At 39.0% G+C, this 19,121-nt stretch overlaps 1 protein-coding gene across 1 annotated transcript in view; it reads right to left on the reverse strand.

Annotated features, from left to right (window-relative positions):
- The window catches only part of SLC26A8 (solute carrier family 26 member 8), a 72,778-nt gene that overhangs the window by 43,866 nt on the left and 9,791 nt on the right, over positions 1–19,121 (reverse strand). Inside the window, exons 3-5 of the mRNA XM_032650209.1 lie at positions 16,995–17,134; positions 5,800–5,916; positions 3,772–3,953 (exon numbers count right to left, since the gene is read on the reverse strand). Of these exons, the coding sequence (XP_032506100.1) occupies positions 3,772–3,953; positions 5,800–5,916; positions 16,995–17,134 (439 nt within the window). The remainder of the gene's footprint in view (positions 1–3,771; positions 3,954–5,799; positions 5,917–16,994; positions 17,135–19,121) is intronic.

Genomic DNA, 19,121 nt, shown 5'->3' on the forward strand with positions numbered 1-19,121 from the left:
TTCAGTAGTTGTGGCATGTGGGCTCAGTAGTTGTGGCTCGCAGGCTCTAGAGCGCAGGCTCAGTAGTTGTGATGCATGGGCTTAGTAGCTCTGCAGCATGTGGGATCTTCCCAGACCAGGGCTCGAACCTGTGTCGCCTGTATTGGCAGGTGGATTCTTAACCACTGCACCACCAGGGAAATCCCTCTTCTTCATTCTTGAAGGATATTTTCACTGAGGCTATGATTTTGGATTGACAGTTCTTTCAGCAAACAAAAAATATTGTGCAATTTCCTTCTGGTCTCCATGGTTTCTAACAAGAAATCTGCTATCATTTAAATTATTTTCCTCCTGTAGTGAAGTGTTTCTCTCACTGCTTTCAAGATTTTTTTTTCATTGTTTTTAGTTTTCAGAAGTTGACTATGGGGACTTCCCTGGTGGTGCAGTGGTTAAGAATCTGCCTGCCAATGCAGGGGACATGGGTTGAAGCCCTGGTCAGAGAAGATCCCACATGCCACGGAGGAACTGAGCCCATGCACCACAACTACTGAGCCTGCACTCTAGAGCTCGCAAGCCACAACTATTGAGCCCATGTGGCACAACTGCTGAGCCCACACATCGCAACTACTGAAGCCCACATGCCTAGAGTTCATGCTCCGCAACAAGAGAAGCCACCGCAACGAGAAGCCTGTGTACCACAATGAAGAATGGGCCCCACTCGCCACAACTAGAGAAAGCCTGAGCACGGCAACAAAGACCCAATGCAGCCAAAAATTAAAAAAACAAAACAAAACATGATTTGTCTTGATGTGGATTTCTATGGATTTATCTTCTTTGGGTTTTTTCAAGCTTCTTAAATCAGTAGGATTATATTTTTTGTGAAATTTGGGGAGTTTTCAGCTATTATTTCTTCAAATAATTCAGCCCCATCTTTTTTCTCCTCCCTTTCTGGGATGCTTATGACACAAATTTTAGAGCTTTTTTAATAGTCCCATTTGTCCCTGAGGCTCTGTTAATTTTTTTTTTCCATCTATTTTCTCTCTGTTGCTCGGACTGGGTAATTTCTATTGTTCTGTCTTCAAGTTCATTGATTTTTTCCTCTGTCTCCTCCATTTTGCTGTTGAGCCCATCCTTTGAATTTTTAATTTTGGTTACTGTATTTTTCAGCTCCAAAATTTTCATTTGATTCTTCTTTACATCTTCTATTTACTTTTTAAGACTTTCTATTTTTTCACTTGTTTCAAGCATGTTCATAATTGGTTGCTGAAGCGTTTTTAGGATGGCTGCTTTATAATTTATCCCAGATAATCCTGATATCTCTATCATCTCAGTGCTGGCATCTTTTTCTTGTCTTTCTTCATTTAAGTTGGAATGTTCTCAGTTCTTGATATGACAAGTTATTTTCAGTTTAATTGTTGACATTTTGTGTACTATGCTATAAGACTCTGGATCTTATTTAAACCTTCTGTTTTAGCCAGCTTATTTTGATAAAGTGCTGGCAGGGGAAGGGGAAGGTGCCACCTTGTTACTGCCTGGTAAGGCAGAAGTTCAGGTTCTCCTCTCAAAATCCACTGACACTTGAGGCAATAGGGACTCTTCATTTTTGCTGGGAAGGGATGGAAGTTCTGGCTCCCCACTAGGCCTCCCATCCTGGCTGGGAGAGACAGAAATGCCTTTATTTCTCCCTACATCACCTCCATTGACACTGCTGAAGATGGGGTTGTCATCATTAATGCTGTGTTGGGTGAACGACCTGACCCTTCACTAGACTTTCTCTGACACACCCCAGCAAGGAGTAGGAAGGGTGTCTCATTACTGCCCCGTGGAGATGAAAGTCTTGACTCCCTATTTGGCCTTCTCTGACAATACCCCAGGTGGCTACCTCATTACAGCTGGGTGAGTGTGGAAGTCTGGGCTCCCTGCTTGGCCTTTGCTGGCATGAGTGGGGATGACACCACAGGTTGGTTTTTTTTTTTTTTTTTTTGGTGTTTGTCTGGAGTAGAGCAGTTATTGGGTAAAAGTTTTCAGTCTTGCTAGTCTTTCCTGGTCCTGTGGCTATAAAGAGAAGACTTCTGTTGGGGCTTTTTTTTGGTCTGCCCGTGTTGGCATTTTGGGTTTCTGGCTTCTTCAGCACCAAGTCTGAGATATATGAGGCAAAGAAGAAAACCCAGGGAGCTCACCACTGTGTTGTTCCTTGGGTCTGAGCCAGTTTGTCTTCTTCTCTTCACCTTCCAGAGTCATTTTATGTTTGTTTTGTATATAATTTTCCAAGGTTTTTAGTTTTCTTAGCAGGAGGAATAGGCAAAAGTACATATATTCCATCTTCCTGTAAATGGAATATCTCCTCCTTTATTACATGAAAAAAAATGACACTCAAACAAGGGGAAAGAACTTGCCAAGGCCACTTAGATAATTAATAGGTTGCTGACTTACTGACTGTTATTTTGTCTTCTCCTACAAGATTGAATATTTTAAACACAGGTATTATATCTTTTTACTTTTATTTTTTTTAATAAATTTATTTATTTATTTTTGGCTGCACTGGGTCTTCGTTGCTGCTTGCGGGCTTTCTCTAGTTGCAGCAAGCAGGGGCTACTCTTCGTTGTGGTGCACGGGCTTCTCATTGCAGTGGCTTCTCTTGTTGCAGAGCACGGGATCTGGGCACGTGGGCTTCCGTAGTTGTGGCACGTGGTCTCAGTAGTTGTGGCTCACAGGATCCAGAGCACAGGCTTAGCAGCTATGGCACACGAGCCTAGCTGCTCCGCGGCATGTGGGATCTTCCCAGACCAGGGCTTGAACCCATGTCCCCTGCATTGGCCGGCGGCCTCTCAATCACTGCGCTATCAGGGACGCCTGGTATTATATCTTTTCAAAAAAAATTTTTGGTCTCTATTAAAGTACCAATTTCATTTCTCTATACTTGGTAATTATAATTTATTAATGCTTACTATGTGACAGGCTCTGGGCTGAATGCTTTGCATGCATTTTCTCACTTAATCCTCACAAGAACTCTGCAATACAAATATTATTTTTCCCATTTTAAACATGAAGAAACTGAGGCCCACGAAGGTAAGATAACTTAAGTAAGTCACATAGCTGGTAAGTGTCAGGGCTGGGGTCAGCCTACCATAATAGTCTGCCTTTGTAGGCTTCCAATAAGTCCTTGCCTAATAAAAGATGGCCCCAGGGGAAATCGGTGAAAATTAGCTATAGAGCAGGTTAGCTGAGAAGAAAGAGAAATAAAACTGAAATATGTGACTTTAGTTCAGTGGGTGACATTTCAGATGGTAGACTCACAGAAGAAATTAAAAATAAGCCCAAAATAAGGTTTGATATTTTAATACGTCATTGATATTGCCCATTAGCTGAGTCCCGTCATTGCAGAAAAAGGATTTCAGGTCTGACTCTAATGCTCACTAACCAAAAATATAGTATGTGATCCCATGAATGCTATTCTTGTTGAAAGGATAGAAAGAAATTTTTTAAAACGTGAAATCATGAGTAGAACTCTAGGCCACAGTCCCTGGGACACTTCTTTAGTCTTAGAGTATCAGGGACTGATGAGAATATTGAGTATCTCATCCTAAACCAATGTGGTAGTTTCAGAGGAGGGAGAAGTTTTGTTACTGAGGAGACAGCCTATCCACAAGACCCATAAGTTTTTGAAAACTTAAATCACTTAAGTTCCAGATATATCACAATGGGTAACAGGAGCAATTAAAGGAAGGGGTCCACGTGCAGACCCTTTATTTATTTATTGCTTCTTCAGGGGTTCATAGACTCAGGTCCTACCTGAATAATCCCAGTCAGCAACGTTGTGGATGCCATCACACTCAAGGATTTGTTATAGTTCTCAAAGAAGGAGAGGTTAGAAAAGTCATCCTTGATGAAAGTTCCCAGTATTAGGTGGCCACTGTTGAATGGGTACGTCCTCAGGACATTGATTGTCAGAGCACTCACAAGGAAGAATGTACCTATGAAAGAAAATGTTCAGGCAGAAAGTGAGGTTTTAAGTCCAGGTAAACTGACAGATATTGACAAAAGCAAGGCATGGTCTGATGTTTTGCCCTTGATCTGACAAAATTTTCTTATTTGAAAGTGGCCACCAAGAAATAAGAAAGAGCAGGGAAAGGAACTCTGGGTCCATGTACTGTAACGAACTCACAAGTTTTAGATCTTGGTGGTCTAGGTATTAACCTCTTTGCATCATGGGCATATGGAGTAGGATTAAAGAGAAACTGACTAGAAATGTATATCAGGCTCAGCCACTGTGCCTGTTCTTAGAAACGGTAAAACATGAGATGGTGGTGAAAGGATCAGAAAACAAAGCTAAACAATAATAATAAGAAGAAAAATAATACCTAACACTTATGAAGGATTTAATAGGTGCAAAATGACATGGAGCTAAACCTATTTCAAATATAATTTCATTTACTTCTACTATCAGCATAAGGGAGGCAAAGGCAAATCTTACCTTTAAAGTACCTAACAGAAACAAAACTCTAGTAGCCCTTGTTACCAGTATTTGGAAATGATTGTAATGTGCTCTGGGAACTTGGAAAAATGGGAATAAAATAGTTCTCTTAGTGTTCAAATGTAAAATCAACACATAATAGATTTTAGGAAAGATACGGAATATTGTCCTTAAAAAAGGCAAAGGAGCACTCAACAGAATGGGATGGCAACTGGACTGAATATACAAACACACCTGGAGAAAAACTGTGACAGTCAGAATGGTCAGTGTTGGTTGCTTGGTCAGTTATACAGTGTGGAAGCTCAGAAAAAGGCACTTTACTGAGTGAATGTTGGCAATGCCCTTCTGAGACTCTCAGGGCATTTTGTGATTTGATTTCTGTATGGGTTCACCTAGGGGAAGTAATTGTGCTAATTATACGAACTTCAGCTAGTCTGGTCTCTGTAACAGTCATTTCCAATTATAAATTAGTAGATGGACTTTTGACTCAGGGAAGAAAAGTGCTTATCCTGTGGGTTTGAGTGCTTTGATTACTATGACAGCATTTTCTCAATGTAAATTAATAATCTGACATGATTATTGTTATTATTATTTTTTTATATAAAATTTATTTATTTATTTATTTATTTTTGGCTACATTGGGGCTTCGTGGCTGCACGCAGGCTTTCTCTAGTTGCGGTGAGCAACGGCTACTCTTTGCTGCGATGCACAGGCTTCTCATTGCGGTGGTTTCTCGTGTTGCGGAGCACAGGCTCTAGGCGCGTGGGCTTCAGTAGTTGTGGCACACAGGCTCAGTAGTTGTGGCTCGCGGGCTGTAGAGTGCAGGCTCGGTAGTTGTGGCACACGGGCTTAGTTGCTCTGCGGCATGTGGGATCTTCCCGGACCAGGGCTCGAACCCGTGTCTCCGGCAGCAGGCGGATTCCTAACCACTGTGCCACCAAGGAAGCCCTGACATGATTATTATAAATCAGGTCCACAGATTTTGGTTATTGGGGTATAGCTGAAAAGTGGATCCACTCTAGGAGTTTGGGCAAAATCATTTCTGGATCTTCCAGGTTGAGGATAGTCAGATTCCAACATGTGGTAATTTCACCAAGAAAAGTACCTCTTGTCCTATAATTCCTTTAATAGCTTGCTGGCCTGTTTGTCTGGTGGTGACATTAATAATATCACAAAAGAAATGTTTAATTTCTAAAATCTGAACACTAATGCTATGGATAGAATATCCATCTTCTGCCTCCTTTCTTTCTACCTTAAACATAGCTTTAGCTTGGGTTCCTTAGCAATAAGTAAATGACTGAGATGGAGACTTCATCCACCTCCTGTGGTTCCGGCACTGAACTCACCAATGGACATTTGATGACATGATCCCAAAATTCCATAAATTATTGAAGCACAGAAAGCTGCATAAGAGACATTGAGAGGAGGAACCAATTGCCTTGCCAGCAAACCAAACGTCAGGCCTGAAAAGCAAGATACTTTAAGTAAGCAAAGGTAGCCTGGCTTTTAAAAGTCACCTGAAATAAAAGCTGTAAAGAATATTTAAAATAAAAATGACCCATGTATACAGCTGACTATGGTAACAGAATCCCTTGGCATACAGCCCTTAATTAGTACTTTTTATTATCTCCTTTGATTTCTAACTTCTCTTCCTATTTTTTTTTTTTTTTGCTGTACACGGGCGTCTCACTGCTGTGGCCTCTCCCGTTGCGGAGCACAGGCTCCGGACGCGCAGGCTCAGAGGCTATGGCTCAGGGGCCCAGCTGCTCCACGGCATGTGGGATCTTCCCGGACCGGGGCACGAACCTGCGTCCCCTGCATCGGCAGGCGGACTCTCAACCACTGCGCCACCAGGGAAGCCCTTCTCTTCCTATTTTATCACAAGCTCTTACACATCAATTCTAAATCATAGGCTTAAACACCTTTCACTGTGAGGCCTTCATGCAAATCATGGAAAGCAAACATCACAGCAATAAGACCTTTAATTCCAACAGCTCAGAAGAGCCCCATTCTTACCCCCAGTCTAGTACAAGAAGGTCCTAGGAATCCTCCAGGGCTGGAGAAAAAGCTGGAGAACAGGTAAGGATTGTCACACTTAATTGACGTGACTCCAAGTTGGTATGTGTTGTCTCTCTTCCATATGCCAACCACTCCAGTCTCTTCCTTCAGCTCCTTCTTCAATACTTACTTTCTTTTCTAAGAAGCACCATGAGAATTTGGAAATTTTGAGGCAAATGGATTAACATTCATGGTGTCATCCTTTGACGTCTCAAGTCCACATCTCCTGCCCTGAGGGACTCTCTTCAATTTACATCATACCAGTGTGCTCATCAGAAATCAGTTATGAATCCGGTGAGCCAATTTATTGCCTTAAACGAGCAAGGCTTTTTTTAATATAAAAGTTTAAACTTATTGAAAAATAGAGTATAATGAACCCCCAAGTACCGATCACCCACTTCAACAATGGTCAACTCATGGCCAATCTTGTTTCATCAATGCCCCCATTCCACTCCCATCCCATATTATTTTGAGGCAAATCCAAAACACTAAATCATTTCATCTGTAGATATTTTCAGTATATATCTTTTTAAAAAACACCCTCTTTTGAGTACAATACCATCATCACACCTAAGAAATTATTAATGGTTCTTTAACATCATCAAATATCCAGTCAATGTTCAAATTTCCCTGATTTCTCATACATGGTTATACTGGTAGACCACCTCTAAGATGATCTACAATGGCTAATTGGTATTCATGCCCTATTTTGAGCTCCACCCCTAAAGCATGAAATAACTTACTTCTAATAAATAGGCTACAACAAAAATGATGTCACTTTTGAGGTTAGGTTGCAAGACTGTGGCTCCTGTCTTGTTTGCTCTCTGGCTCTTCCTTTCATTCAGGTCATCAGCTGCCAGAGTTGACTTCAAGGGTGTGTGACCTATGCAATCACACAGTGCCCTGGGCTTAGAAAGCTTCCACACTTGGCTTAATGCTCTACTCTGACCATCTTGAAATTCTGGATAACTTCTGAACTAGGGACTCTGCATTTTCACCTTGCACTGGGCCCCACACACGGTCCTACCAGCAGCCGTGTTGTGAGGACACTCAAGCAGCCCATGTAGAGGCCCACATGGCGAGAAACCCAGGCCTGCCAGCAAACACGGGTGAGCCTGGAAGCTGATCCTCCAGCCTCAGTAGAGCCTTAACTGACAACTTGACTGCCACCTCATGAGAGACCTTGAACCAGAGGTATGGTGGGTTTGGGGGTGATCTTTTAAAAAAGTTATTTGCTGTCATATGTTGTGTTTTGTTTTGTTGATGTTGTTGTTGTGCTTTCTTTCACAATCTTTGTGTTTATATCAAATTAGGTCCTCACATTAGTAGATATGTCTCTTGATTCTTTTGTAATTTATAGGTTCCCCTTCCACATATTTTCCCTAAGCAAGCCTCAGTTGACTGCAAGTAACAGAAAACCTGCTCAAATCAGCTTGAGCAAAAGAGAAGAATTTTTTTTGACTGCACTGCCCAGCTTGTGGGATCTTAGTTCCTCAACCCAGGCTTGACCCTGGGCCCTGGCAGTGAAAGCACTGAGTCCTAACCACTGGACCACCAAGGAATTCCCAAAATAGGAAATTTATTAAAAGAGGACAAAGGTCAGTTGGGCCTCATCAGAGACTGGAAACAGAACTAAAAAGCCATCAGGGTCCAGGCAGCCATCTCCCCATTCTCTTTGTCTCCAGGCTTACATAGTCTCCTGTCTTTGTTTCCAGTTTGGGGGCCATCATGAACAATACTGCTATGAATATTCTTGTACATGATTCCAGGTGCACAGATGTATAAATTCCTCAAGATGATATACCCTGAAGCATAACTGCTGGGGCATTTACCAGAATATGCCAAACTGTTTTCCAAATGGTTGTACAATTTACATTCCCACCAACACTGTATGACAATTCCCATTATCTACAACTGTATTAGCACATGATACTGTCAGAATTTTTATTTTAGTGTGTATGAGTTAGTTAATTTCCACTTCTACTTCATTGATTACCAATAATGTTGATCAGTTTTACTTAGCAGTTCCTTACACATATGTAGGAATATATATATTATAGATATAAGTCCTTTGTTGGGTATTCCATGGTTTGCTTTTCAACCTTCATCATGTCTTTGAATAAACAGAAGTTCTTAATTTTTATTTAATTCAACTTAACAGTCATTTCTTTTTAGGCTAGTGCTTTTTGTGTCTTGTTTAAGAAACATTTTCTACCTCACGACCATGAAGATATTCTCCTATATTATTCCAAAAACATCTTTATAGTTTTATCTTTCATATTTGGGTCTTTAATCTAAAAGGAATAGATTTTTGTGTATGCTGTGAGGTAGAGGTCTACAAGTTGATTTTTTTCATATAAGTATTCAATTGTTTCACATCATTTTTTAAAAGTCTGTTTCTATAGTGACACATCTGATACAAACCATGCAACATATAAATGTGTGACCCTTTTCTGTTCCACTGGCCTAATTGTCTAAGTCTGCAATACCACACTGTTTTGTTTGTTTTGTTTTTATATAAATTTATTTATTTATTTATTTTTGTCTGTGTTGGGTCTTCATTGCAGCATGCAGTCTTTCTCTAGCTGTGGCTCGTGGGGGCTACTCTGTTGCGCTGCGCGGACTTCTCATTGCGGTGGCTTTCTCTTGTTGCAAAGCACAGGCTCTAGGCACGCAGCCTTCAGTAGTCGTGGCACGCGGGCTCAGTAGTTGTGACTCACGGGCTCTAGAGTGCAGGCTCAGTAGTTGTGGCGCACGGGCTTAGCTTCTCCGTGGCATGTGGGATCTTCCCGGACCAGGGCTCGAACCCGTGTCCCCTACATTGGCAGGAGGATTCTTAACCACTGCACCACCAGGGAAGTCCATCACACTGTTTAATTACTTTTTTTAGTAATTAGTCTAGTAATAGTTTTGTAATAAATTTAGCAATCCCCATTTTTATTGTGAAATATATAAATAGAAAGTTCATTAAAATAGATGTTGAGCTTAATAAATATTTATAAAACAAACACCCATGTTATCCCCACCCAGATCTTTAATCACAACTCCATCCCTCCCCACAGAGGTATTCATTATTTTGACTTCTGTGATAATAATTTCTTTGCTTTTCTTTATAGTTTTACCACTGGTATACATATCCCTCAACAGTGTAGTTTAGTTTGTCCACTTTTGAACTGTATATTAATGGAATTACACTGTACACAATTTTTATTTCTGCTTATTTTTCTTATTATTATGTATATAACATCTTCCATGTTGCTGTGAGTTGCTTGAGAGTGCTCATTTTCCTTCTGTGTATTCCGATATATGTATATATGAATGCTTATTTATTCTTTCTACTTTTGATGGACATTATTTTAAACATTATAAGTTTACATTCAGTCTTGATAGCTGGAGAAGCAAATCCTCCCATGTTGCTCTTCAAAATAATTTGCCTATTCTGGGAAAATGCTATCTTTCAATTAATTTAGGTCCTTATTAATATTTCTCAATAAAGTTGCATATTTTCTCTATAGAGGTCTTGCACATCATTTCTTAGTTTCATTACAACTTACTTCATATTTACTATGCTTTGGTAAATGGTCTTTAAAATTTTTTTTCACTTTCTGTTTCCTGCAGGTATAAAGGAATGTAATTGATTTTTATGTACTCATCTTATATCCAGCAACTTTGATAAAATCTTATTAATTCTATTAATTTATCTGTAGATTCTTTTGAATTTTCTACATTAAAAAATACATCTCTATGGGCTTCCGTGGTGGTGCAGTGGTTGAGAGTCCGCCTGCCGATGCAGGGGACACGGGTTCGTGCCCCAGTCCGGGAGGAACCCACATGCCGTGGAGTGGCTGGGCCTGTGAGCCATGGGCACTGAGCCTGCGCGTCCGGAGCCTGTGCTCCGCAAGGGGAGAGGCCACAGCAGTGAGAGGTCCGCATACCGCAAAAAAAAAAAAAAAAAAAAATCTATGAATGAAGTTTTATTTCTTGCTTTGCAATTCTTTACCCTTATATTTTTTTCCCTTGCTTTAATACACTGCCTGTGAATTCCAGTATAATATCGAATAGCCCTATTTACTCTTTTTATTTTTGGCTGCATTGGGTCTTTGTTGCTTCACGCAGGCTTTCTCTAGTTGTGGTGAGCAGGGACTACTCTTCGTTGTGGTGCATGGGCTTCTCATTGCAGTGGCTTCTCTTGTTGCAGAGCACAGGCTCTAGGCGCACGGGCTTCAGTAGTTGTGGCATGTGGGCTCAGTAGTTGTGGCTCGCGAGCTCTGGAGTGCATGCTCAGTAGTTGTGGCACACGTGCTTAGTTGCTCCACATCATGTGGGATCTTCTCGGACCAGGGCTCAAACCCGTGTCCCCTGCATTGGCAGGCAGATTCGTAACCACTGCGCCACGAGGGAAGTCCCTGAATAGCCCTATTTACTCTTGATAAGCAACATGTAGCGTGAGGAGAAAGTCCTTTGAAATGTAGGGTTTCAAATAATTCACCAATGCAGGGAAGGTAAGAGAATTACTTGGTAACGGCCCGAGAACTAAGTGGTCTAAGTCTCAGTTAAGCTTAGGCCATGGAGAAACAGAGAGAAACCAAGTCTCCAGACTTCCCAAAAACCTTAAAAAATTTTTAAATTTTGAACTAATTTTAGACTTACAGAAAAGCTACAAAAATAATAGAGCATTTCCATATATACCTTACCTAGATTCCTCTAATGTTAACATTGTACATAATCATAGTATAATTATTGGGATCAGGAAATTAACATTAGAAATTTAACTAAATACTTTACTTGAATTTCAACAGTTTTTCCCCTAATTTCCTTTTTCTGTTCCAGGTTTCTATCCACAGTTCCCTACTCCATTTAGTTGTTATTTCTCCTTAGTCCTAAAATCTGATATAGTTCCTCAGTCTTTAATTGTCTTTCTTGACTTTGACACTTTGGAAGAGTATTAATAGATGAGCTATTTTGCCAAATGCCCCTCAGTTTGGGGTTGCTTAGGTTCCTTATGATCATACTAAGGTTATACATTTTTGATGTGCATACTACAGAAATGGTATTGTGTCCTTTTTAGTGCATTATATCACAAGATTCGTGATCTCCATATGTCTTACTATTGGTGGTGATAGCATTGATCACTTGTTTAAGGTAGTTTCTCCCAGGTTCTCTACTGTAAATTAGTGGAGTAGTTGATAAATATCTTGAGGAAGATACTTTGAAACTATGCAAATCCTGTTACATAGATTGCAAACTTTTACCCACTAATTTTAACCTCTGTTAGTGGATTTTATCTCCAGTAAGTATTACTGTAGTTTTTCACTAATGGTGATTTTCTATTTTCTTTCATATTTGTAAATTGGGATTCTACTGTAAGGAAGAGCCAGCGCCTTTTTAATAAGGTTTTCATCATGCAGTATTTTTGTTTCATCTGAAGAAAATTATTAAGTCGTTAGGTCCTACCTGTTTAAATATAAGTAAAACTTTTGAATTATTTACACTACAAATTATTTCATTATTCACACTACTTAAAATAACACACATTCCCTTAGTCAGTCAGCAGAGTTGCTTGGATTCATTCATTCACACAGTTATGTAATCATTATTCAACAAATATCTTGAGTACCTACTATGTGCCAAATACTGTGCTGGATGCTAGGTATACTTATACATCCTAATGTCATTCTTATTTTGGTACGAAATTATACTGATGACTTGGAAATTTAGCAAAGAAATGTCCTCAAACTTTGACCATAAACGAAGGATGTTTGATAAGTGGGTGTCAGTAGAGGACTCACAGGCAAAGCATCAGTGCCAAGAGTTCAGGTCTCTCATTTCAGCACCACACGAATGCTCTAGAGACTTTCTGATACTTTCCTGGAAGTGAATATACACATACAAATGGATCATTTTGGTTTGTATCTGCCACATGAAAAATTTAAAAGGTACTCCTTTATTCTGGGAATACAGGGCTAGTTCAATATTTTAAAATCAATTCAGGTAATCCAGTCTAAAGGGAAAACTTTGACAAAATACAACATTCACTTATGATAAAAATTCTCAGCAAACTAGAAAAGATACAAACTTTCTCCACCTAATAAAGGGCACCTACAAAAACCCTACAGCTAAAATCATACTTAATGTTGAACGATTGAATGCTTTTCCCCTGAGATCAGGAACAAAGCAAAAATGTCTATTCTCACCACTCTTATTTAACATATACTGAAAGTCTTAGCTAGTACAATAAGCAAGAAAAAGTTATAAAAGCCATTCATATTAGAAGGAAGAAAACATAGCTGTCTCTACTCACAGATGATATGACTATCAATGTAGTGAGTCCCAGGGAATCTACAAAAGATTCTTAGAACTAATAAGTGAGTTGCAGGATACAAGGTAAACACACAAAATTCAATTGTATTTCTATATGCAAACAATGCACAACTAGAAACCAAAAATGTTTTTAATTACCATATACAATATCTCTTCCAAAATGAAATACTTAGATATAAATCTAACAAAATATATACAGAATCTGTATGCTGCAAACTACAAATGCTGATGAAAGAAATTAAAGCAACACCTAAATAAATGAAGAGACTTATTGTGATCATGGAGTGGAAACTCAACATAATAAGATATCAATTCTCCTCAAAGTAACCTATGAATTTAATCAATGGCTATCAAAATCTCAGAATGATTTTTTGTAGATATTGACAAGCTGATTCTAAACTTTGTATGAAAGAATAGTTAAAACAATTTCGAAAAAGAACAGAACTGGAGGAATCACACTACCCAATTTTAAGACTCACTAAAAAGATACAATAATTGACACATGATATTGGGAAAGGGGTAGACATATACATCAATGGAAGAGAATAGAGGCCAGAAATAGTCCCACAAAAATATGGCTGTTTGATCTCTGACAAAAGTTCAAAAACAATTCATTGGAGAATAGTCTTCTTTAAAAATGCAGCAAAAAATACACCTTGACCTAAACTTCACAACTTATTTAAAGATTAACTCAAAAAAATAAAATAAAATAAAGATTAACTCAAAATGGATCAGTTCTAAAAGTAAAGCATAAAATGTAAGACTTTTAGAAGAAAACATAGGAGAAAATCTTTGTGACCTGATGGTTAAGTGAAGAGTTTTTATATATGATAAGAAAAGTACAATCCATAAAAGGAAAAAAATATTGATAAATTGGACTTTATCAAAATTAAAACCTTTTGTTCTGCCAGAGATACTGTCAAGAGAATGAAGAGATAAGCTTCAGACTGAGAGAAAATATTTGAAAATCACATATCTGACAAAGGACTTGTACTCAGAATATAAAAAGAATTATCAAAAATTAACAATAAGACTGGGCTTCCCTGGTGGCGCAGTGGTTGAGAGTCCGCCTGCTGATGCAGGGCACGCGGGTTCGTGCCCCAGTCCGGGAAGATCCCACATGTCGCAGAGCGGCTGGGCTCGTGAGCCATGGCCGCTGAGCCTGTGCGCCCGAAGCCTGTGCTCCGCAACGGGAGAGGCCACGGCAGTGAGAGGCCTGCGTACTGCAAAAAAAAAAAAAAAAGAAAAAAAAATTAACAATAAGAAAAAAATTCCAATTAAAAAACGGGCAAAAAACTTGAACAGGCACTTTGCCAAAGGGGATCAAAGGACAGCAAATAAAAACATGAAAAGATGTTCAACTTCATTAACCATTAGGGAAATGCAAATTAAAAACACAATGAGATACTACTACATATCCCTTAGAATGGCTAAAATAACAGATAGCAAAAAGTAGACCTCATCAAAGTTAGTAATTTTGCTCTGTAAATACTCTGTTAAGAGAATTAAAAGGAAAGTTACAGACTGGGAGAACATATTTGCCAAACACAAAAGACAAAGGACTAGTACCCAGAATATATAAATAACTCTCAAAACTCAAAAGTAAAAATGCAAACAGTCCAGTTAGGATATGAGCAAAAGAAAAGAGCCATTTCATTAAAATGTATAGATGGAGAATTAGTATATGAAACGATATTAAACATCATTAACCGTTAGGGAAATGCAAACTGAAACCACAATGAGATCTCACTACACACCTATCAGAATGGCTAAAGTAAAAACTAGTGACTACACCAAATGGTAGTGAGGATGCAGAGCAACGGTATCACTCATACATTGACAATAGGAATGTAAAATGATACAACCACTCTAGAAAATAGCTTTGCAGTTTCTTAGAAAATTAAACATGCCAACTACTATACAATCCAACAATTGCACTCCTGGAAATTTATCCCAGAGAAATGAAGACTATGTTCACTAACCTACATACAGATGTTCATAATAGTTATATTTGTAATAGCCCAAAACTACAAACAATCCAGATGTCTTTCAAGGGTGAAATTTTAAGCAAACTGTGGTATATCCATACCATGGAATACTACTCAGAAATAAAAAGGAATAAACTATTGATATACACAACAACCTAGATGAATCTCCAGAGAATTATGATGAGTGAAAAAAGCCAATACCAAATGGTTACACACTGTATGACTCCATTTATGTAACTTTCTTGAAATGATAACATTATAGAAATGAAGAAAAGATGAGTGATTGCTAGGGATTAAGGAGGGGATGGGGGCAGAGAGCAAGTGGGGATGACTATAAAAGGGCAATATGAGGGATCCTTGTGGTGGTATAAATGTTCTGTATCTTGACTGCATCAATGTTAACATCCTGATTGTGAGACTGATCTATAGTTTTGCAAGATTTACTACTGACGAAAGTGGGTAAGGGATACAAGGGACTTCTCTGTGGTTTCTTACAAATTCATGTGAATCTATAGTTAACTCAAAATAATTTAAAAATACTGACAATATCAAGTGCTGACAAGGGTGTGGAGGAACTAGAATTCTCATACATTGCTGGTGGAAATGTAAAATGGTAGGTACAGCCACTCTGGAAAAACAGTGTGGCAGTTTCTTACAAAGTTAAACATACACTTCCCATATAACCAACAATATCACTCCTGGGTTATTTACCTTAGAGAAAAGAAAAATATTTTCAAACGAAAACCTGTGCATGAATGTTCACAGCAACTCTGTGATGGCCCAAAACTGGAAACAAAATGTTCATCAATAAGTGAATTATGGACAAAAAACTGTGATATAGCCATATAATAGAATATTGTTCTACAATAAAAAGGAATAAACTATCAATGCACATAACAATTTGCATTAATTTCAAAGGCATAAAGAAGCCACCCTTCAGAAGTTACATACTGTATGAGTCCATTTACATGACATTTTCGAAAAGACAACTATGGTGATGGAGAAGAGATCTGTGGTTGCCGGGGGTTAGAAGTTAGTGGAGGATGTGACTAAAAAGTGATGGCACAAGAGAGTTTTGGGGCTGATGCAACTGTTATGTAACTTGACTGTGGCGTGGTTATACAATCCTATACCTGTGTTTAAATTAATAGAACTGTATGAAAGAAGTAAATTTTACTGTATGATAATTAATTAATTATTTTAAAGGGATCCCTTTTCTCCAACTAACAGCCCTATGCCAGAGCTGGATTTCAGCTACCACTGGCCCCTTTGGTTGGCTTCATTTGTACTTTACAATCACAAGTTTCAACACTGCTTGGTTTGCCCCAGAAGAATAGAGAAACAGAGGTGTTTAAAGACTATGTAGGGAATTGTGAACTACTCTGAGTAACGGATTAACACAAAATCCTTTCTCTTTCTCTGATAAAGTTGATCTTGGGTTAACCTTCTAGCTTTGTTTCTTTGGAAACCTGATAATGGTGGTATGTCAGCTGTGTTACCAGCCAACATTAGTTATGGTAAAAGGAGCCTGATTAGTATATTCTACCTGGACCAAGGGGACTATGAATTAAAGATTGATATCTTGTGGGAAGCCTTAGTTTTGAGCTTCTCAGAGCACAATGACTCTTGTAACTGGGCATGTCACTGTGGGACCCATGGAGGCATCAGTTATGGGAATTACAAGAGATGTTGGTTTCTATTTGGGAAATGAGGCTTCTAAAGCCCAGATAGCTCCCGTACCTATCTGTGTGATCTTGTTGTGTTATATCTGAACTGCCATTTGTATGACCAAAGAATAGCCCCTGAACTGCTGTGTGTGTAACTTGCTGAAGGGAAGCTAGCATGCTGTGTTTCCTATCCTTCACCTTTTTAAGTAAAACCAATGCCAAGTGAGATCTATTGGAGTGAGTATAAAATGACTAGTTGAGCAAAAAATGACCATGAGCAGGCATTACAAATACTCTAGAAAGTATCAGAGGTCTAAACTAAACTGAGACTTTTGGAACTACCCTAGAAGAGTTAGAAATTTGGCAGGTAAGGAAACAAATGGTAATGATGTGAATGGAATTCACATTTTTTTTCTATTCATCTAGCACAAGTAATTTGTTTACTCTGGGCAAGTGACCAGGTCTGGTGTATTGTCTGTGGGTGAAAAATCTTCGTATCTTTCTTACCTTGGGGGACTTGCACAAGGCCAACACTTATCCCAGCAAGTAAGTCTCCAAGAAGCCAATCCTTGAATCGATAAAAACACATCCACTCCAGGAAGGGAAAGATTGTAAGCATGCATCTTCGAAACTTGTGCCATGAGCAGCTGTGAGAAAGAACAGAGACTTGATTAGGTTCTCCAAAGAAAAAGCCCACATGGCCAAGAAAAGGCATAGTGAGTACCTTCTTCTTCCCCTACAACAGAGTTTCTTTCAACACTACTGATATTTGGACATATTGGACTGGATTAAGTCTTTGTTGTGAGGCTGTCCTGTGCATTGTAGGATGTTTAGCAGCATCTCCGATCTCTACCCATTAGATGTCGGTAGCATCCCCTCCCCTAGTCGTGACAATGAAAAATGTCTCCAGACACTGCTAAATGTTCCCTGGGGGACAGTATCACCTTCAACTGAGAACCAGTGTCATATATATGACAAGAACTAGGCCTTGTAAGTCCAGCATACGAATCAGGCCTGTGGCTTTACAGAATGTTTGAAAAGAATTCAACCTACCAAAATTTTCCAGTAGAAAAATGGACTGTTATGGCTTTCTCTTGGTAAGGACAGTTTTTTGAGATGTGCTATTGGTGGGTGGCAGAGAATTAACACATTCACATCATTCCTGTATACTAAAATTTTTACCAAGCATAAACTCTACATGGCTTTGACCTGTAACACGCAGAAATTTACAGAATATGGAGTCTTGTGCTTATGGCATTAGCCATGGAAAGAAAGGGGAATAAAATAAGGCCTTATTATCTTTTAACCCAGTGGATAACGACCAGAAGCAATTTTTTTCCCTAAGGGACATCTGGTAATGTCTGGAGACATTTCTGATTGTCACGACTCGCATCTAGTGGGTAGAGGCCAGGGATGCTACCAAACATCATACAATGCACAGGACAGCCCTCCACAAGAAATGATTTCATGGTCCGAAATGTCAACAGTACTGAGATTGAGAAAACCTACTTTAACCTTTAGATCATCTAAAACAGCAGAATCATTGTAAACCAATCAATCAATCTGTTAATCAATTAATCCATTAGTAAAGCTAATACGGTTTTAAATTGCTTTTTGCTATTTATATCTCATTATGGGCTGAAAACAAAGAGTATGGAGATTTTTCAGGTATGAGCTATCTCTGAACAATTGCGATTTGACTGTAGCAACAAATATAACTTCAGTGTATGCAAGGCTAAAACGTGTGCTCAGAAAAGAAGTAATTTCAATATGCTTGACTCTAACAACTATGAGCATTACAGTCCCTAAGGTGATTAAGGCCAAAGAAGTGTAAATGTCTTTGCCAAGGTCACAGTAACAAGTGTGGGCAGAACTGGGGCTAGAATCCAGATTTTGTGATTTTTAGTTCAGTGTTCTATCCAGTCTATTACCATCACAGTTCCTATCGACAGCTGTTGAATTCTGCTCAGGAGCCAGAAGCAAGACCATAGGTTTAGAAAGAACAACACATTGCTATTTTTATGAGAATCCCTGGGTGTGGAGAGTGTGCTGTCTCCAATTATGGCCCTCTATGGGGGAGAATACAGTATGGCATTCGGACAATTTGTTTCTGCATCTGGTCCAGTGTCCCTTCCTCTCCACGTGCCACCCTGGAAGACCAGCGACCCTAGGGAGAGTCATCAAAGCTCTCTGACATAGCAAAAAAATAAAATGGACATGGAATAATGAGGACCTAAGACTGACAGGGATCAAGGAAGGAGTTAGAGGAACAGAAACTGAAGCTGGTGGTGGAAGAGTTATAAGCACTGCGCCATGAATCTGGATCCTAGTTAAAGCATCTTAAAAGTGAGGAATGTAAGAGTTGATGTGAAAGCACAGGGGAGATTTTTTTAAAGAGACGGAGTATTGCAGTTGGGTAACTAAAGGGAGAAAATGAAGGAAGATATGAGGTTTTCTGCAGAAAGGAAGAGATGAAATTAAAAGATTATTATTATTATTTTACTATTTGCTAGGTGCTTTACAAATATTCTTTAAATCCTCACAATTGCCTTATAAGGTAGGTGCTTTTATCATCCCCATTTTATAGATGAGGCTACTGAAGCACAGTAGGCATGGATAGCTTACCTAAGGTCA

The sequence above is a fragment of the Phocoena sinus genome, chromosome 11 (genome assembly GCF_008692025.1).
Source record: "Phocoena sinus isolate mPhoSin1 chromosome 11, mPhoSin1.pri, whole genome shotgun sequence".
NCBI lineage: Eukaryota > Metazoa > Chordata > Mammalia > Artiodactyla > Phocoenidae > Phocoena > Phocoena sinus.